General features: G+C 38.6%; 1 protein-coding gene across 3 annotated transcripts in view; it reads right to left on the bottom strand.

Moving 5' to 3' along the window:
• The window catches only part of pde3a (phosphodiesterase 3A, cGMP-inhibited), a 91514-nt gene that overhangs the window by 14852 nt on the left and 54500 nt on the right, over nt 1-22162 (bottom strand). The window contains exons 3-11 of one of the 3 annotated variants that reach the window (XM_084407282.1): nt 16663-16926; nt 8763-8920; nt 5970-6091; nt 5651-5882; nt 2820-2890; nt 2451-2605; nt 1528-1665; nt 692-803; nt 381-482 (exon numbers count right to left, since the gene is read on the bottom strand). In XM_084407282.1, coding sequence (XP_084263408.1) covers nt 381-482; nt 692-803; nt 1528-1665; nt 2451-2605; nt 2820-2890; nt 5651-5882; nt 5970-6091; nt 8763-8920; nt 16663-16926 — 1354 coding nt within the window. The remainder of the gene's footprint in view (nt 1-380; nt 483-691; nt 804-1527; nt 1666-2450; nt 2606-2819; nt 2891-5650; nt 5883-5969; nt 6092-8762; nt 8921-16662; nt 16927-22162) is intronic. The other 2 variants (XM_084407283.1, XM_084407284.1) reach the window with 2 other exon arrangements.

Genomic DNA, 22162 nt, shown 5'->3' with positions numbered 1-22162 from the left:
GGCTATGCAAGTCAAATAATTGTATCTACAGTACAATGATTGCTAGGCAAAAAATGATCTTGATAAAAAAATTACTTTCTTTACTGAAAGTCATAAAATCTACAATGTTGCTCATAGTCACATGCTCCTGTGAGCTCAAAAAGTTGTTTTTTTCCCCTTCTTTTTTTGTGAGCTCAAAAAGGTGATGTGAGAGTATGAAATTGATGACATCACCACTGCTCTTTTGTGAATTGTCAAACTGACAGTGTTACAACTGACAGCACTCTCTAGTCCCCCCTTACCATATAAAACATGTTAATAATATTAAGTATACATATACTTTTCAATTACAAGCATGAAATTATTTCCATTGTAACCTTTCCAAACTGTAATGAACTTACCCGAGTCACTAAGTGATCCCAGTGTAGGTAAACCAGGCACAGGCTGAGTAGTGAGGTACCACACTGCATGGAGGACGTCTGTTGCATGGATCCGGTTGTGATCTGGGGAGGAAGACGAGGTTTAACACTGTAAACCACCACTAGGGGGAGATACAACACACACAAAAGTACAGTGTGCCACAACTGATGATTCAGGGCAGTGTATTCCTCTGGAGGTGAAGCTGACTATGCACAACATCTGTAGTACATCATAACTTATCTCATTGTTAACATATTTCTGCACACATGTCTCTTGCAGCACAAGGACTCACATGGGATGTCCCTGTATCCGTTCTCCAGAGCGTGGAAATAGTTCATGAACTCCCTCACCGGAATCTTGAATGTCTCAAAGAGTCCCGTATCGACAAACAACCGGTAGGACACCTAAACCACGGAGAACAATGGCAAAATCTCTCAACCTTAGTCTTAAACAAAAGGATCAAAACAATAATACTAGAATTAATTATTCATTCATGTATATATATATATATATATATATGCATACTCAAATATGAACAAATACAATGTACATAAAGTTGCTACATTTAAATGAACACTTATTTTACACTTGTTTATTACAAATGAACTAAAAGTCTAATCTATGGAAGCTTGTTTCCACCATGGAATAATAAAAAAAAAAAATGTAATTGTGACTTTTTATCTTACAATTCAGACTTTATAACTTTTAATTGCGAGTTTATATATTTCTGAGGGGAAAAAAAAGTCAGAGATAAAAAGTAATTTTTTAATCCGTGGGAGAAAAAAGCTTCCATAACTATCTGACACTCATTTTTATTATTTAATAAAATGTATTATTTAATAAAAAAAAGCCCAAATATCAGCCAATTATTATCCAATAATCCTGGCCCAGGTGTCGCTGAGTTGCTTTCACATCAAGCCGAAGTTCCAGCGCCACCTGAACGAACTCAGACGACCTCCTACAGGTGATCTCCAGTTCGGTCCGCATGACAGCTTTCACATTACCAATTCTTCCTGTGAACCGTGCCCTGCTTTAAACTAAACCGCCAGTGTGAAACTAAAGCAGCCTTAGTTCATTTGGCAGATGTGAGTTAGCCTTGTGGACCTCCACTAGATGTCAGTGTCTCACCTGGCTGAGAATGCAGCCACATCTGCCGTGGGTTTTCTCCACCAGACTGAAGATGGGGAAGTTCCAGTTGTTGATCTGACTCATGAGAGGCTCCAGTCCCTCCATTACCAGGGGCTCCGGGGCCAAGATGGGCTTATCCTGCAGAGGAAATGATTTCAGATCACAAACGGTGCCATCTTATAAAAAACAAGACACTGAATATGTCTGCAATTGCTTCCTAAAGAAGTGGCACATATGAAACTACTAAAAAGAGTAGTTAAAATGGCATAACAGAAAGAGAGTCTGTCATCAAACCACAGCAAAAACAAATCACTAACACATCAAACGCTCGCTGATTAGTCTGGATGACAATTTGATGGCAGGTTTAGTTTCACTGGATCAAACAAACCGCCCAGAGCATTGCACATAACACTCATTTATTTATGCCATCGCCGTATTTTTTATGTGCTTTATACATTTTCTGCACACTGCAAAGAAATGATTTTCTTCCTCAGTCTTGTTTTCCATTACAAATATCTAAAAATCATTTAAGATATTAAGTCTCGTTTTCTTATAAAATAATGTGTTATTTTTAAAAGCATTACAATTAAGTGAGCTTGTGCTTAAAATAAGAAAAAATATCTGCTAGTGGACTTTTTTTTTGTATATATACAAGACTTGTGCCATTTTGCTTCTCATGTAAATCTTTATGTAATGATGTTTAAGATATTTGTACTGAAAACAAGACAAAAATACTGAGTAAGAAAATCATTTCTTGCAGTACATATTATATGTACACAGCATATTTTATGCATGCTGCTGATGCAAGACTTTACACTGTGTATTTTTCCTGCTTTAACTAACACTGAACAGCATCTACTGTACCTGCCTGAGCTAAACTGCAGTGCTAAAAAATCAATTTGTCCCGCAGAAGGCCTGTTTACCTCTGGGGGTATAAGAGCGAGAGCCTGGGGCGGGAACGTCCCGCAGGGCTTCCGGTGACCCTCTCCGTCTTCCTCATTCTGTGCAAAGTCACTGATGTCACTGTGGTTGGTCTCGTAGGTGCTGTCATAGTCGGATGACACTATCACCGGCTCGTCTGAAAGGTTATTAGAAAAGCGTGATCACGCCTCTCGTAACATTTCGCGTTTGAGCAGACTGACGGCTTAGAAAGACACCAATTACATATCAACTCAGAGATTCAATCCAGGATCGAGCTGTAATATCACAGATCACATCTGCAAAATGGATAATAAGTGAAATGCATCTAAATGCTAATTCAGAGAGAGGGTCCGACATGACGGTGGCGTCACCTGACTGCTGGCTTCTGTCTCCTGCGTCTGTGGATCCATCCCCGTGCCTCTTACTGTACGGTCTTCCACAGCTACAACACACACAACACAACCTTCACATCACTGTCAGGACTCGTTCTTTCACATTAAATAAAGAGAGCATGTATATTTATATATATATAGAGAGAGAGAGAGAGAGAGAGAGAGAGAGAGAGAAGAAGAAGTGAGGCGATTCATATATAGAATCATCATGGGATCATTTTATGGATTTAGTTAATAGTGAATTTATTTGTAATTTTAATTACATTTTATGAATTAAAAAGCTATATCACTAGAGAACATTTTTAATAACCCGTTAAACATTAAAAAAGTTTGCAATTATTTATTATCCAATATATATTTTATACATTTTAATTTTTTGCCTTTATTTGCTTTTGTATTGCATTTTAACAACAATAATAACAACATTAAATAACAATAATAATTGTACAACAGCAAATAAAGTAATAAACCAACAATTTACTTCCTCACTACACGCTCCTGGTTTTAATGTGGATTATTTGTCTGTTCCAAAATAAATAAATAAATAAAAATCCCCAAATCTTTCATCCAATTTCATCATTTTCACAACTGAATCAATTCTCAGAGAATAAAATAAAATCACATTCTACTCTTTTTCTCTCTTTCACAGAATATCCTGCTTTACTCATAGTTGAAATAAGTCAGATTACGAAAAATAACAAAATAAATAAATGCCATTTCATGTTGACTTCAGGAACATTCCTTAAGAACAATAAAAAGACACTTTCTATCATTGTAGGCACTGGAATCTGTTCGTTACGCTTTATGTATTTTACGCTTTATGATTTGCGAGAGCTAGGAGACGGCTGATAGTGTGTGCATATTTGAATATTTTGCAGTGAAATTGAGAGGCGTCCTGATTGTGTGTCAGGCGCTCTAGCCGTTGTCAGTGTTGTTTAGTTTAGCTCTTTAAATGAACGTGCCAGACAGAAGCTAATCAAGCTGTTCTTTTGTGACCAGCATTCATTACAGGCCAAGGGGACGCTGACCTTGTCTCAGCGATCGCTGTGAGTAAAACAGCAGATCTGACCATGTATGTCCATCTGTTAATATTTAGACACAGTGTTGGTTATTTTTCACAGTTAATGATCAGTGGTTGTTCAGTAACCACGTCATGGGTTAAAGCTGCGATCCACTGTTGTAGAACATCCTGGGCCACAGGATACGCTCAGATCGCTGGAAACAGCAAGCGTGTGCTTTTCAGTGATGAATTGTGCCCAAAATGAATAATAAACTTGATATCTGCTCTTAAAATGACTCATTAGTCGCTCTGCATGGAATCTGCATAAGCAAAATTCCTCTTCCTCTCAGAGAATTTGAACGCACATCATTCACAAAAAGCAACAGCATTGTTTTGGTAACTTTTTAACAAGAGGCTCAGTTTTTACAACTCATGTGGTGTGTTCTTCCAGGAATATCACTGAACTACTCAAACAACATGGGCGTTTCGCATACTCCCGTTTCGTTACCGTTTCGCATAGTTCAGCCAAAAATGAAAATTCTGTCATCATTTGCTCAACCTCAAGCTGTTCAAAACATGTATGTGTTTCTTTCTTCTGCTGAACACTAAAGAAGATACTTTGAAGAATGTCGGTAACCAGACATTTGATGGACGCCACAAAATTCTTCTTTTGTGTTCAGAGGAAAGAAACTCCTACAGGTTTGTAACAACTTGAGGGTGAGTAAATGATGACAGAACTTCCATTTTTTGGCATTTTCAGCGCTTCAAAAACATGTTGTAAATATTCATCAATGACGCTCTTCACTGAGTGCTTACACAGATACAGACGGGAGTGTTTGAAAGCAGGACCGGTCCGCTGATAGACGCCTAGTGCTTTTCAAATCATGACAGAAAACTGCATTTTTCAGGCTAGACCAGCCAATGCACAGACTGTTCCTATAGCAAGTGGAGCTGCAATGACTTATGATTTGCCGATTGGCTCTTTTTTTGTAGAAGGCGGGACGTATTCCGCCATATTGTGCATTGCACTTTCTCCCAATAGTAATATGAGTGCATGGTAATTGCATATTTTAAGTCCCCCTGTGGTGAAAATCAAGTTTTTAAAGTTGGTTATGTGTCTATGTGGTGTTTTTAATAAGCTTTAAGACAAACCATGAACAAATTCATAAGTCAAAACCATTGCTGAGTATTTTCTCCTTAAAACTGCAGTGAACCAAAGACGTAGTTTGAAATCGCTGGTGTTTCTGACGTCACAAACTACCTTGTAACCAATCAGATCAACGTGCCGGTGGGCTTTAGCATATTATTAACAGGGAACTAGCAGGGGAGTCTCAAGAGAAGCCATGTCATCCCAGTATATTTTTCTATTGATATGAAAAATCGGGTGGATTTAGCAATATAGCAGGTGTATGATGTATATTACGATGTTATGAACTACATGCCTTTCTCCACTGACGGTCTAAGTTGTTCAAAGACTCTGAAATGGCGAACGGGAACATGGTTTGTGTAACATTAGTAACACATTATTATTGGCTGTTTGATAACATAGTCAAGCAAAAGGCTAATCATATTAATAACCGTTATGTGTCCGACGTTGTAAAGAGCAATATCATTGTGCAGCGTCTCTCTGAGCTGGTGTGAGTGAGTGAGTGGAGGCGGGTCTAATTAGCATATTTATGGTTCCGCGTATATTAAATGAAGCAAGCATGAAGAATTTTTTTCACAGGAAATATGTCATTTTGGTGATCAAAGATGAGTTTTAAGGGATACAGTTATGGACAACAGGGGGACTTTAAGTCTTTAGTTTTACCTGCTACAAAGTGGAGGAGGCACCCAGTGTGTGGTACTGGGGCTCGGGGCGCTCTGACTGTGGGTTAAGGCTTTGTGAGGGCTGTGTGACGGTGTGCCGTCGCCCTGTGGAAGATCTGTGTCAGGCAGCTCCACTGAAGGGCTTTTGTTGGTGGGACTGTTGAGCGGAGTGCCCTGGACTGGAGGAGAGTGGCAGGGTGAAGCCAGAGGTGAGATGTTGGAAGAAGGGTAACCTGTCAGAGAGCAGAGGCATCACACTGGCACTGCCAAAGCCCATTTATCTCCTTTCACTTGACAAACACACACACAGAGTGCTTTACCTCTTCGGCTCTTGCTATAGATGTGGTTGGTGGCGGAGGAGGCAGCGTATGAAGCGGACATGGATCTGCTCTTGGAAATGGTGAGCATAACGGAGTTGTTCCATGAGTCACTGTTCACCAAACTGCAGAAGAGGAAGAGGAAAATTTCATGGTTTTACCTGGTATGTCGTTTCACTCACTGGAAAACATTTGTTTGACTTGTTTTCCGGTAAACATTCAACGCACATATCAATAATCTGTTTGCATGAAGGCTTTTCAATCCAGATTATTTGGGTGCATGTCAATGTAACCACTGTGTCCTCGATGAAGATACTTCACCTGAATTCAACAAGGCATAACCGTTTACCTCTCAAAAGGAAAGTTCACGATGCACTTTCCAGGGTTAGAAAAGTCCAAGTGGCGTATTTTTGGAGAAGGGTTCGGACTTGAATTTTCCTGCCAACTTTACAGGATCTGAGCGAACAGGGAACACTCTTCAGATATCCATTAAGGAGACCCGCCACTTTAAGACCAGCCTCAACATGGTAATGCAGGTGACCCTCCATTTTTCACAGGGGCTTTTATTTCGACAGGATCTGAATCTAAACACATCCCTGGCTCTCGTGTCTCCAGGAAGCCTCTTTAAACTCTCTGTCTACACAGTGCAGATGGCTATCTGGATATGCGTATTAATGGGCTGAACTTTAGCTGGGCTGTATAACTCAAGCTGAAATAAGAGATATAAAGGTGGAGAAATGCCCAAAGATGGACATTATGAAATCTGAATCAAACATTCAGACGGAGCGAGGCAGCGTGTAGGAGCTCTGGAAAGTTCAAGCGCTTGACGGCGATCCGCAACAGCTGTGCGAAACACTAACGTACGAGACCATGATGACAAACAAAACAAGACGAGGGCAAACGGATAAAAGTGGTTTCAGATAAATCCCCAGAAAATCTCTGTGGACTCATATTTTCAGAAAGTACTGTTGCTTCAAAACACTTCATGAGTCAGCGGACAGCGGACATGAGAAGCATTTGGACAAGTGAGCAAATGTCATTGCGGTATATTACAAAAGCACAAGCATACTTCTCAAACAAACATTTCAGTGTTTGTTAGGTTTGTAGTAATAAAACAATATATAACGGCTTCGAAATGAAGTATTTGGAAACTTTTGTGTTTGTGAATCGTTATTGAAACATGTAGTTAATGTGATGAATTTCACATGTGGTTTCTCTGTTAGGACACCTGCTTGAACTTGAGGACAATTGACTTCATACATCCACTAAAAATCACCAACAGCTGATTAACCCTTTCCCCGCCAGCGCCAGCATTTTTGATCATTTTCACAAAATGGCCCCCAGAATATTTTGCTGTATGAATTTCTGAATATCAAAAGAAAGAAAAAACCCCAAACAAAAAAATTTTATTCTAGATTTACGCAGTATTTTTTATCAACACTTGAATGTGGGTAAGTTACATAAAAAAAAGCAACATTTTGAACAGAAAGATAAGAAAATCGCATTTTGTCAAAGACTTCAACACATGCGTAAGCAATGCTTCCATCGCTTGTTTCTGCTTCTTTTTCGTCTGTCGATTCTTTACTCTTTCAGAAGATGCGTAACAGCGCCTCCTACTGTATGTAACAGTAAAACCAGGGATTGCTGACGCATAAATTGCGGAAAATTCCATTAATTGGAAATAGTTAAAAGACACTGAGTAAAATCAGTGATAGTGAAAAAGATTCTGCAGCATTTGAGATTCTTTTGCAATGACATTTTTAAGTGTCCGAATACAAGTTAAAGATTTGGGCTGCTCACCAAAAGAATGTACACAAGTTTAAACTATAATCCCCACTGTTATCAAAGCACTTTAATTCAACATGAAACGGCATTTTACTTTCACAATATGACATATTTGAGAAAAAAAAAAAAAAAAAAACTATGACTAAAGAATGTAGGGTGGGACGAAACATGTGAGTTACACACTAGAACAGAGCATAACATCATTGTGCTGTTACTTTCTTTGCATTAATGATAACTGGCATTAAATTACTGAGTTAACTATTGGCAAAACTTCAGAAAGTCTCAAATCAGGGGCAAACTTAACCAATAAGCAAGGTAAGCAAATGCTTAGGGCCCCATCTGATATTGGCGAAACAAATTTGGTAAACGCTCTAGTGCATATTTGTGTTTGCGCTCTGGACGGCATCAAAGGTTTCTGTTTTCAACATGTTTGGCAGTGTTGAACAATGCAGCCAATCACAGACATGTATGTTGATTTCTTTTGAACGCAATGGCCAATCACATGTGTTTAAGTTAGAATACATTCACCGCTCAAAACATGGAGTTTTTGTTCAGCGCCGAGTTCTGTGCGCCCGCAAATCCTCTCATTGTAACAAACGAAGTTTAGACTGTGGTGTAAACTATAAATGATAATGAAAATGTCAAATGATATGATCATGTAAAAAGATACTTTTAACCTAAGTTGTTCATTTGTGATTATCATGATGAACAAAACGTGTAAGAGTCGTAAACTTTTGTTAGCTTATTTTCTGCAATAACTCAAAAGGCGATGGAAAAATCCTATTGTGTTTTTTGTTGTTGAGGGAACTAGTATGATGCAAACTTACAGGTTGACCTATAAGTACTGTACGTCATCATTGCAGCGCTCAGATAGGGGATGTCAGCCAAAAGGAAAGTCGTGACTGAACGAGGACTGAATAATAATAAGTGTACTGTAAGTCAGTTTGATAAAGTAAATGACACAGATGGCAGTGTGCATTGCACCTGGATCAGAGTGGAGGCGTTCATTACCTGCTGGAAGGGCCATCGTGAGGTGTTTTGATGCTGGCACTGCGGTCTCGTCGGACCGGCCCGGGTTCGAGCGTGGGCAGGCCCGTGGCTGAGGTCGTGGTGGTCCACGTGGAAGAAATCCGTCTCAAAAGCCCCGGATGCAAACTTCGCCTCAAACGCTGTTATTCAAAAGAGGACATACATCAAGTTTAGACTAAAACAGATCTGACAGTGGAGCAAAACACTTAGAGACACAAATTATCCGCGAAGGTCAGTTTTGAAGCTTGTCAAATGTCACATCAACAGTTACAATCAATTAACACTGACCCAGACAGAATAAAACCACATGTGTATGACAACCCAAAGGCCAAATTAACACTTTTTGGCAGTGCAGTTGTTAAACAAAGCACTTGTTTAGATTAATTTTGCATTTTGCGTAAATGATGTCAATCTTAGTGTGCGAGTGTGTGTATTAAAGAAAGCGAGTCTGTGCGTTAAGCCAAACATCTGAGGGCGGCAGATGACAGCGGTCCATCAGGGAATACTGAGCCCTTCCCCCAACTGGGAAGAAGGGAACAGAACAGATGGAAGACCCTGGAGAAATGCATCATCGCTCTGCTTCTTTACATCACAAGCTGCGAACCAATCAAAAAGCGTGGGGGATTTGGAACGTGCATTCGGTATAAAATAGACTAGACATATGCACTTAAAGGGACAGTGAACATTTTGGCATCATTTACTCATCCTCGGAATCATTTTTCAAAAAATATTTTGTGTTTCACAAAAGAAACGCACGCATACAGGTTATGGAGAACTTTTAATATATTTCAAGGAAACTCCAGAACAGTAACGCTTCACAGCCACGGCAAAAATGTATGTTAAGTATGTGCACTGCATCTCCCTGTGGTGAAAATCAAGTTTTTAATGTTGTTTATATGTCGATGTGGTGTTTTTAATAAGACAAACCATATAATAAATTCAGCAGGTAACACTATGGCGGAGTATTTTCTCCTTAAAACGGCAGTGTACCAAAGACGTGGTTTGAAAGCACCCGTATCCTACCATCTCAAACATGTGACCAACGTGCTGAGCGGGGCTTTTCCTATCATTATTTGTAAGGATGCTGATTTTTAAAAGGCAGCTATCTGACTCTGAGATGGCGAACAGGAACATGGTTTGTGTAACATTATTAGCTGTTTGATAACGTAGTCAAGCCAAAGGCTAATCATATCAATTACCGTTATGTGTCAACTTTTATTCAATTTCTGAATGGAATAGCCTAAAAAGCGCGCACAGACAGCTCCCTTTATAATCACTATAAAAGCTGTCACTCATCTCAGTTTGCGATCTGACAAAGTTCCTCTATAAACAATGAATCTCTTATTTCCATCGTGTCTAATGAGAGGATTCGCAAGCATGCAGAACTTCAACATGCATGTCTCTGATTGGCTACATGGCTCACCGCTGCAACAAACAAAATATACAAATACACACTGGAGCGTTTACCAAATCCGTTTCGTCAATGTGATATTATTATAGTATCAACTGCTTTTGTTAGTCAGGCCTGCCTGTATAATTCGCTCTTCCTTTTCTTCTTCTGAATCAGTTTCTGGTTCAAACATGTACTGTTTACTAAAGTCGAGCGAGTTGATCAGGTAATCCGAGCTGAGTGGAGGCGGGGCTAATTTGCATATTCATGGCTATACTAAATGAAGCAAGGCTGTAGATTCAAGCTATATTAAGGCATAAAGAAATAATCATATGAGAAAACCGTCATTGTGAGTATCAAAGAGTTTTAAAGGATAAAATGATTGACTTCAGGGACTTTAAGTATGTTTTAAAATTGTACAATGGTGTACAAAAAGTTTCAGAACTGCATTACCCCAAGAGTCAGGGAAGGGAAGAAACTCTCCTGACAGCAGCATGAATATTTCAGATGCTGTGAGTAGAGAACCAGAGGGCATATCCGTACACCCCCAACCCCAATCATCCTACCGCCCCCAGTGCTGGCGCTTAAGAGTACATGCCCTGGGCATTCTGGGATACCACCACCTTCCCATTACAGAAAAACGGGGCGAGAGCCGGGTTCAGGAGTCACGGATTATGTTTATTTTTAGCTGATTCAACAATCTATAGCCACAAACACGAAAACATCTCAGTGATACGAGCGTCTGGTATTAATTCAGCTGGAATGGCTGTCAGCTGAAGTTGGGAGGAACATGTTTGAGCGGATGTAGCAGGCCTGATGTCTGAGAAGGTGCTCGGGACGCGTGTCTCCTCTCCTGCCGTGGCGTCTCTCGCTCACACCGACAGACTGTCAGTGTTGCAGAGGTTCAACGCTTCTGCGTCTCGTTCGATCTTCTCCAGCTGGAGTGACAGCGCAGAGACACAGTCTACACACTAACCTATCTCACAAAACCGGTCCACAACATGTCTGGATATTAAAGGACGTTTGGTTAAAGTAGTGGCAGTATATTTGTTTTGAATGACCATGCTTGATTAAACCATCAAAATATGAGGAAAATATTTTATATTTTAAGAGGGAAGAATAAAACACTAAACTTATTAAGATAAAAAAAAGAGCTACAGCTACAGGTTTTATTTTACTATGCAAAAAAAAAAAAACTTTACCCTCCGAAATCTTTCCCGTATTTGCAAAATTATCAGTTTTAAAAACCATATTGTCTCTACTGGAATAAAGCAATTATACATCATGATTTTTTTGTGCTGCCTTTATACCGATTTAAATAATGATTCTTTTATTATTATTACTAAACTGCAAAAACATATTTTCTTCGTGTTTTTGTCTTGGTTTCCTTTACAAATATCTAAACATTCTTAAAATAAGACATTTACTGAAGTAAAATTATTTTGCAGTGTACTAGTAGTAGTAGTAATTATAAAAAAAATATTACTTATTTGTACTTTTACTAAATGAGCGTTCTTTATGGAAAACATAATGACTTTTAATGTTGGGATGCAACATGACCTGTGACAGGTTTTGCAGGATTCGCCTATATGGCTGCATCAACACCGTTTATGTGCATATCACAAACTTCATTTAAATGAATCCTTTATCACCAGTTCAGACCACCAACAGAAAACAGCAAAGCAACAACCCACACAATCTCACACCCTTTCATTGAAACAGTGTGTGCAAAATTTCCAGCAACCGTTTTAGCATTTTTGTGCAAACTACAGGGAGTTCAAATCACACCCTCAACTCCAGGTCACAGAATAAATGTTCTCAATGGTTATCATTTAGTCATTTTACAGCAAAATACCAGTGATTACAGGTATAAAAAAATCCTCAAGAGATGTGAAATTGCTCCTGAAATCTATTTAGCATTTTTCTTGAATATTAAACAAAAAACTCCAACGTACTGTAGGTAATAATATATATTTGTTAATTATATATTGTTATAATTGTGTATATAATACAAAACGATCAAAACATGCTTCGTCCTTGTGTTTACTTAGTGATTTGATTAGATTTATACTTCATTTTACCTCATAGATTAAACATTTTCAATCTACTTAGTAAAGAAAAACATTTAAGCCATTTCAGAGAAATTACAGTAATATATCAATATACAGTAATATATCAAATGTCATTATAAAGGCTGAAAAATATCAAGATACATGCATAGTTTTTATTAAGGCTGAGCTATATATATATATATATATATATATATATATCCCTAATAAAAACGAACAAAAAATGCAGCAAACAGTCAGGCCCCGAGAGTGCAGTGAACCGGTCAGTTCAACAACTTTCTTTTCCTATTAGTTCTCGAATAGATTAGCATTTTAAACGTCTGGGACACAGGTATGCACTCGCTCAAAATCCTGAAGTGGGAAAATACTGGAGGAATCAGCCTTTAAATCTTAATAGTACTTTCTAAGATGGGGAGCTCATGCATGTATAATGCGTTAAAGGTTCGCAGTTTCTGACCCACGGTTGTTGCATGTTTACCGGCTTCGGAGAAACGGACGTTCAGTCAGCAGTGCTGCAGTCTCCAGAAATGTAACACCTTAGGAAAAGTGTTTTTCTTTTTCGAGTTAAAACACACAGGGAAAGTGATTTGGGATTTACGTGAAAAAGCCCCGTTTCCTGTCAAGGCCAAAGCTAACGCCTCGCTGCCAAACTGGACACCCAGACAGGCCACAAGCATTTCCTCCGAGGAGCTGCCGCGCGCCGTGACCTTCTATGAATCGTGTCACCATCGGTGGAAGCGAAAGCGTTCCTTGCGTTTCATGCCGATGTTCCTGCTGTTGACACAGCTGCAGCACTGACAGATAAAACGCGGCTTAAAGAACCAGACTCGCTCGTGTTTTTCTTCACGCAGCCAGAATATCACATTATATGTGCTGTGGAAAAATAATAGAGCTCTGAATTCTGTTCACTATCGGAGCGTAGTGCGGTGTGACCTACATGTGGACCAGGTGTAATGAATGGGCGTTAATAAACATCTCCTAATGTTGTTTGCTGAGCACTGCAGCATGGGAAAGAGCTGGAGAGCTGTGCACCGGCCCATAGTGACTTTAGCCTCACCTACTCTTTAAGTGCCGGCATGCATTTTTAACTGCAGTGCTGGTGAAACATTAAAAGGCTTCTGTGAGAATGTGCGTCATTGTCCGCTACATTAGAGACCTGCCATGCTGGCGTGAATGAGGACGGAACGTGTGTGTGTGTGTGTGTGTGTGTGTGTGAGAGTGTGATGAAAACACAGAGCGTTAGCCGTGGCAGTAAACCATTAAACACAATGGAGTCTTTTTCTTTTGTCTGAAAGTCTTCACGGGTTCCACCAAGATAACGCGAGCTATTCAAAAATTACGCCGCAGAAAATAATGTAAAAACAGAAGCCTAATCGACCCTTCGCTAAGCCTTGCTCCCCGCTGGACAAGCTTTACAGAACGTCCCATAGGTGTTTTGTGAACAGCATGATCCTCAGTCAAACTGGCTCATAAAGTGACTGGATATTACTCTTACTTTGGCTGGAATTAATTGTGGCATGTCAAAGCGTTTAATATGCGACTTATCTTTAAAGAAATTTGCCAGTAATGTCCTTATAAACTGAAGAATCAAAAAAGTGTTTAAAAACACATTCACGATGGCACTGTCAGCTCTATGAGTCGTATCAATACTGAAATGAACAGACATTGAGCAAATATGCTCTACTGTACTGTATGTTTTACTGTATATTCCATTTAAAACTACAGACTTCCATATAATTCCATTATAGAATGCCAAAAGCTGATAATAGAACACAGAAGTATGTACAGTATTGCAAAGAGAAAGCAAATGACATGATCAGAATCAGCCTCCACACACTCTCAAACAAAATATAGGCTATTGTACCATCCTTTATGATTCAGTTACATCATTTGAAATGATTCATGGGATGCGTAGTTCATAAATAAAATACACTCTAAAAAATGCTGGGTTTGGGTCAAATATGGACAAACCCAACGGTTGGGTTTGTCCATATTTGACCCGAATATGGGTTGAAACAAGTGTAGTGACTTTTTTCAAATACATTTTTTCATCAAAGCAAAATAAAAATTTGTAGAAGAAAAGTTGGTAGATTTTTTTCATGGCTACAATTCTTAACAGAAGAATTTTTAAAGTCGGCATGAAATAAAAATTCACCCTATTCAATCTTCTTTAAAATGCATGTTATAGGTATTATTGTGAACAATTCGTCTGTGCAAATGTGTTATTTTATAAAAAAATTATTCAACCTTGTAATAATCAATGCAGGGTCTCTGTAGGATTTAAAAATGATATTTAAAGGCTTTTAAAGACCTTTTTAAAACCTGCACAAGCAAAATTAATACAAAGGTTTTATAAAATGGTAAACCTCACATTTCATCCATTTTTTAAGAAAAGGCATGAGTCAAAATGATACTATTTATATTCATTTAAAATATGATATATACACTCATGGGCAAAAAAAAAAAAAAAAAGGCACAATATTTAGTGGTCTTTTAATGGTCTTTTAAAATCACAAAATCACTGGTCAGGAAATTAGCAAGAATTGGACAAATACTGTAGATAAAGTAACTTAGCATGGAATAGCCTTCCCTAACTTGCAGACAGCTTTTCACAGGAAGAAGAACACTGTAAAAAATGATATGATCAATAAGTTATGACAACATATATTTTTTACATTGCTTTAACTGATCAAAATAAGTAAAGCAATTTTCAAAATTTTTTTTTTATTTTTTACAAATCATACAAAATTCAACATTTTTTTTTTCAGTTAAAATGACTTAAACGTCCAAGATTGTACTTAAAAATGTGAGACCAAATATTCACTTATATATTCAACTTTTCATTTGTGGGAAGCAAGCCATTCTGCAATATTCTCCTGTATTCCAAAGCATTAAATGACTTTTCACAGTGAAGTAGCTCACCAACACCAGGCTCTCCACACAATGGCACTCTTCCGCATACTTCACTGGTAGAGATGCATTTATTACTATATTTCACAGCAGATTTTTGAAGCCGCCGCTCTGGAGCATCACCATGCAACATGCAACTCATTGTGATTCATCAATCCACACACACCTTCCCATAATCTGCCAAAAACCGTCTTTCTGTGGCAGCAATGTCTTTTTAAGTAGTGCATTTGCTTAAATGTAGCTAATTTCCTGACCAAATATTAGCGGTTAAGACAATTAAAATAGTGTTTAGCCATTTTGGGCGTGGTCCATTTTTTTGCCCAGGAGTGTATATCCTAATTGTGTAGATTTTTAGAATGCACATTAGCTTCTTTTCGATCCACCAGCTGAATGAAAAAGCAAATTCACTCTCTGACAGTAGATGGCGCTTAGTGAACTGCTCTGAAAGCACAAGCCTGTAGAAACTGCAACAGCGCCACGTTTTTACTTCGAAATGTCCAGCGCTCTAATATATATATATATTTGTTTAAATCATAGCCTTTCGGAGTTTAATAATCACATTAGCCATATCGCAATTTAAATTATTCTCCAATCGCGCCACGCCCACATTTCATCCACCTAATCAACAACCGATGGAAAGAATCAAGTCCCCGCCCCACATTTTTCTTTTACATTCCCATGTTCAGAACAATTGGGAAGAAACGATTACTTCCATTTAATCATGACTTAAGTCAAGTCAAGTCAAGTATATTTGTATAACGCTTTTCACAATACAGATTGTATCAAAGCAGCTTCACAGTATTAAATTAAAATAATACAACAAAGTTTGTTTCTAGTGGAATTTATTGATTGATAAAATCAAATTAAATATCCCCAGAATATCCCCAACTGAGCAAGCCAAAGGCAACTTAAAAAACAATGATAACCCTTCATAATAAGGTCTTGTATATTAACATTAATTAATGCATTAACAGACTAACAATGAGCAATATGTTCTTACAGCATTTATTAACCTTTGTTAATGTTAGTTAATTAAAATGTTCATATTCACGTTAGCTCATAGTACATTAACTACTATCTATACTAGGCCTACTATACAACTTTCTTAAAATCTTAAAAAATATAGTAGTAAATGTTGAGATGAACTAAGATTTATTTTTAATTTTTTTATTTCGAACAACAAAGAAGATAAAATATAAAAATACAATAAGTATGTTGCAACATATCGAACTAAAAAAAGAAATAACTATAAAGTATTGTAACAATAATTACAATATGTTCGAAAAGGAGCGGGATGAAGCAGAAGCTTATTATTAATAAACACTGTAGAAGTTTTGTTTATCGTTAGTTCATGTTAAACTATTGTTAACATAAGTGGTGCCAAAAAAGGAATGGAATTTGAAAAAAGTGGGCGGGGCTGCAACAGCTGCAAAGGTCAGATTGGTTAGTTGTATTTTTAAGGCGGGGCTTAGCGAAGGGTCGGATCCTGGTACCTGAGAGGGTGTGGCCTTACCTTTGGGATGGCCAGCTTCTCCCCCTTCTCCGGCAGCTCCTCGGAGTCGGAGCAGGTGTGTGCGTCGCTGAAGGCCAGCAGGGGGCTCAGGCGCGGCCGGTGGTGCAGCGGCTGGAAGGTGAGCTGGGTGCTGAGCAGGTTACTGACGGCCCGCAGGGTGCTGCAGGTGTTGGGGGGGAGGGACGGGTCAGCCAGCAAATCTGAGATCAGTCCGTGGGCCTCTCCCATCACCGCGATGTCCACCGTCACACTGGTGCCCGAAGACTGGATGAGAGGAGAGAGAGAGAGAGAGAGAGAGAGAGAGAGAGAGAGAGAGAGAGAGAGAGAGGTAAGTTGGTGTAAGGGAGAGATAGAGTTAAATGCACAGGTAGCGGGAGAGAAAGAGACAAAGGGGGGAGAGAGAGAAAAAGCACCGTTAGCTCATCCGCACCTCGCCAGTGACGCGATGCAGGGCTGACGTAAGGCACACTGACGCACGCAGAGAGTGACGCCGCACTGCTACACACACGGGGGAGCGAGAGACACAGAGAAAGAGAGAGATTTCCAGGGCAAGAGAGAAGGAGGTCATGAGAAGTACAGGAGAAACCAGGCGAAAGACAGAAAGAGGACATGAGAAGAGCATGAAGAGCGCACACATACACACTTAAATATGATTTAATATTCATTTAATATTCAAATATTTTCACTGTACTATTATTGACTTTTCATTTTGACTTTTACATTTTTTATGTAGTATTTCATAAATAATTTGTGAAAATATTATTTTAATAATAAATTCTAATATTTAAAGGGGACCTATTATACCCTTTTACAAAGTCTTGATTTTGTGTTTGGGCTCTACTAGAATACTAGAACAGGTTTTCATGCTTTAATGTTTCTCATCTTCTCCATTGTTGCAGCTCCTCTCTTCCCAGTCTGTCAGTACCGCTCTGTTTAGTTCCTGTCTCTATGAAGCCCCTCCTTCTGAAAGCATACTGTGCTCTGATTGGTCGGCTGGATCAGTGTGTTGTGATTGGTCGAGCGCTTCGAGTGTGTTTGGGAAATGTCCCGCCCCTTTCCATAACCACCAGTTTCAACACACTACTAACTAACTCAACCAGGCCCCGCCCCTTTATTCTGCGTATGAATTATTTAAATGAGGAATATTGTGACGTGTTCGTTCCCGGAAGAAACTCAAGACTACAATGGAGGCGTTTCAGGGAGTTCAGAAACACTGACACTGATATAGAGAAGAACTAAATATTTCATGCTCAAACAGCAACATTACACACTAAAGAGAGTTGAACATGTGCAAAAGCATAATAGGACCCCTTTAAAAAGGCAGTCTGAATTTAGATAGTCTTCATCAGCATCATCTGTGAAATCTCATAAACCTCATTTTATTAGACATGCATGAAACAAATGTATAGGAAACAGCTGGGTTAACCAAGACGTGACGCAAGTGTTTGTTTCTGTCATGAGAAGTACAGGAGAAACCAGACGAAAGACAGAAAGAGGACAAGAGAAGAGCATGCAGTTTAATCTCACATAGTCTTTCCTCAGTAAACCGCACACACACACACACACAATGAAGATAGAGAGACAGAGAGACATCAAAAGCAGATGAAGGAATGACACATACAGAGAATAACTAATGGAGGAAGGAGAAACTGACTTGCATTAGGCCTGAGGGCTGCTCATATTGGGCCGTGGATGTTCATTGTTCGAGAAAGAGAGAAAGAGAGAAAGAGAGAAAGAGAGAAAGAGAGAGAGAGATCTTCAAAACTCAGAGCATCTTCACGACAGGCAGCATCTGCTGTAGCGTATGTTCAGATGCTAACAGAACGTGCCTCATTTCAAAGTCCAAATAAGCCCTCAGTGCTCTGTAAAGCTCACGTGTGTCATTTCTGCACCTCGAAAAGTCATCAAACGGAACTGCAAAATGTATAAATATATTTATTTCAAGAGTTTGTGTTTCATTTGCTTTAGCTGAAGTAGCTGGACACGAAACACAACACATTTAGGAGCCAGCAGAAGCCTAGCTCAATCAGTTTATCCAAGCAAAGTTATGTACACATCCATTTATTCAAATTAAACTGCAAAAATGGCCCATTCAGAAATAATCATGTGATCTCACTACCACGAATACATTAACATACAGCCATCTACATTTACATATTAATGCCTAATGCGCTGTCAGAAAAGTTTCCCTCTATCTATCTATCTATCTATCTATCTATCTATCTATCTATCTATCTATCTATCTATCTATCTATCTATCTATCTATCTATCTATCTATCAATCTGCAACATTGATAATTTTTTGTTGGCAAAATTTAAATAATATTTTATATATAAGAAGAGACAAATACTGATAAACTATAATCAGAGCCCGTCTACGGAGAGCCTGCCCACTCCCTATTAAGCCCTATTGTACCGAATTTTGGCTGTAGTACCACCAGAGTTCCACTGGGGGCGATCGCCATGAGTGCAAAATGAATGGGAGTCAATGGGGCTAGCCAGCTAAATTTGTCTCTTTCACCCGATTGCCGTTGAGAAATATCACATCTGATTGTAGATTTTGCAAGATCAACATGGGTTTTAGGTCGAAAGTTGAATGAACGAGTACTTATGTCGTTTTGATTTCTTACAGGTTGAGTTGTTGTTGCCCATAACACGCTAGCATTCTGCTAATGACTGACGTCATTGACATTTTGAAAGACTTTTTAAAGCAAATAAGTGACTCTAAAAAATCGAACACTCAGCAATGTGTAATTTCTTTGCATCTCCTTTCGAATACAACATTCAAATTACTTGACAAAAAATTATATCCTGAGAAAAGTGGATTTTGAAGGGTATACCGCCATTGACCTCCATTCATTCTGCACTCGTCCTGTGAGCGCCCTCATATGGAATCAGAGTGGAACTGCAACCAGTTCAGAAGCCGGAAGTGTAGTGAGAGTGAAACTTCTCGCCATATTAGACATTCTCTGCTATAATCATTTAAAATAACAAAAAAAAAAAAAAAAAATTCAGTGTATAGACAATGGCAATCATCTTAGCAAACACAAGTAACAAAATGAACGAGTAGTATTGACTTTTTTTTTTCACAATAAATTTGTGAAACTATTTTTAAAGAATAACTTAAAACATTTAAAAAGACAGTCTGAATGGAGATAATCTGTTCTGTCAACATCAGCATCTTCTGTAAAATCGTATATTTGTACAAAACAAAGCGGGATGCATGATACTGACGCGTGTGTGACGCGTGTGTTTGTTTACATGTTTTCCCTCCATCAAAAACTCATTCTGACAGCACAGCGCACGTGAGGCTGACGGACGAGCTGTTGCCATGGCAACGAGTTCGCGTCAGCGGGTCTCTGTTTGTGTATATAACACACACAAGTGCTCAGTCTCATCTTACTGTATCGGATTTTCTCGGATAACGCGCTCCTCACAGCGAGGTCACAGGAAACTACCCTTGGTGAATAATACAAAATCCCTCACTTGGATTGCATAAAAGAAACATTAAGCAGAGCTGCTTTAAAACTGATCACGAGGGCTATATAATACTAATAATTCTAACCTGGGCACACAGCAAAAGGGAACATTTCTGTTGCCACATCACAAGTATTCTTGCATTTCCAATCTTTTATCCAGGTTTAAATGCTTAAAATCATGTGGCCATTTTGGCCTTGAAGCTTTGGCAAAATTACACAGATACGTCTGACTGCAGTGTGATTGTGACCAAATTTGGTACAGTATGTTCAGACTGGCATATTACCATATCACCTGTACTATTCCAGAAGAATCTAGTTATGCTTACTCCATACAAACACACAACAGCATCAGAAAAACAGTGCACTGGCAGACAGATATGGTCACACACATAACAGCTGCGTTCATAATGCGATTATAGCAGTACTGCGATTAAGTGCAAGCTCTTGTAAACAGAATTTTGTGATTATGTTATTATGATTATGCTCATAATTAGAGCACCCATAATGACAGTACCGCAGCTTTCTGCATACACTTTAATGCCCCAAAACTGCATGTGTTTGTGCTATAGACAGATGATGCATTATGCAAATGCATGGGTTTGAAAACACACACTGAACAGAATATTAACATTTCTGAGGATATTTAGCATTTTGCATTTGAAAAAGAGCAAGCCTATTGCATTTGCTTTAGTGTGCATTTAAAATGAAATGTTGTCAGCATCACACAGAGGCTGGCGTGTGGCGTGTCAGCACTAACGTGACTTCACATGGCAGCGCCGTAGCTCACGCTCCCTCTGACTGAACAAGCCTGGAGTGAGGAGCGTTATTAGCCACTGCGCTCGGAGCAAAGCAAGAGCACAACTGGAATGACAAACTCAAACACACTGAGAGTTGCAGTGTGACAGAAGCGTTCTGGGACTCCTCTGACATCCGTCACTCAGGCTACGACGAGAACATGTGGACGATGTGTACACAACGCTACGCTACATATCTCAGAGTTAGCCACTGTTACAAGCCAAAAAACTGAGTGAGAGGCAGATGGGACTTGGAACGAGAGCTTCCGCAAAACGTTTGGGTTGTAAAAGTACAGTATGTAAACACAGAGACTGTCCGCCAATGTGCATATTTGGGAAAAGAATGGCTGCTGGGTTCAGCTTTAACCGTCGGAAACAGGATCAGCCGTGAAGAGTTGGCACCGCTCAAGAGTTATGAGTGTGGTGAGGTATTAATGAGAGCTGTATGGCGACGAGAAGAAGAATGCTGTGACCTCACGATCTCTCCTCTCCTGCAACGGAGGGTCACGACCCCACGACCCACAGCAGGGGGCATGAAAGTGACCCAAAGTGACCCTTTGTGGAAAAAAGCTGACTTTTCTCAGATTCAGTTGTTGTTTATGTGTATAGGTGAATCTCACAAAAACATGTAGAAGTCACATTCTTCCTCCAAATCAAATTTGATCAAAATAAATTTGACTGTAAATGGCTATATATATATTAGTGCTGTCATATCGATTAATTGCAATTAATTGCATCTAACATAAAAGTTTTTGTTTGTAAAATATATGTATATATGTGTGTGTGTGTGTGTGTGTGTGTGTGAGTGTACACACACATACATTATATATATATATATAAATATAATAATAAAAAAAAAAATATATATATATATATATATATAAAAAAATAATAAAAATATATATGTATATACGCACACATATAAACAAAAACTTGGTTAGATACGATTAATCGCAATTAATCAATATGACAACACTAATATATACATTAATGTAAATATTTAAGTTATATATGATACATGTATGTAATAAAATTGCAAATAATAAATAATAATATGCGTAAATATGCTTACATTTTCATGATAATATGACTAATCATATTAATATATTGTTTCATATTAATGACTAATCATATATTATTATGATTGTCCACATTGGCGGACTAAGTCATATTAATCATTAATATGACTAATCATATATTAATATATAGTAATACAATTTTTACATC

This window comes from Rutilus rutilus, assembly GCF_951802725.1.
Source record: "Rutilus rutilus genome assembly, chromosome: 4".
NCBI classification, from domain to species: domain Eukaryota; kingdom Metazoa; phylum Chordata; class Actinopteri; order Cypriniformes; family Leuciscidae; genus Rutilus; species Rutilus rutilus.
Note: the sequence above shows the minus strand (reverse complement) of the source record. Positions and strands in the feature narration are given on the sequence as shown.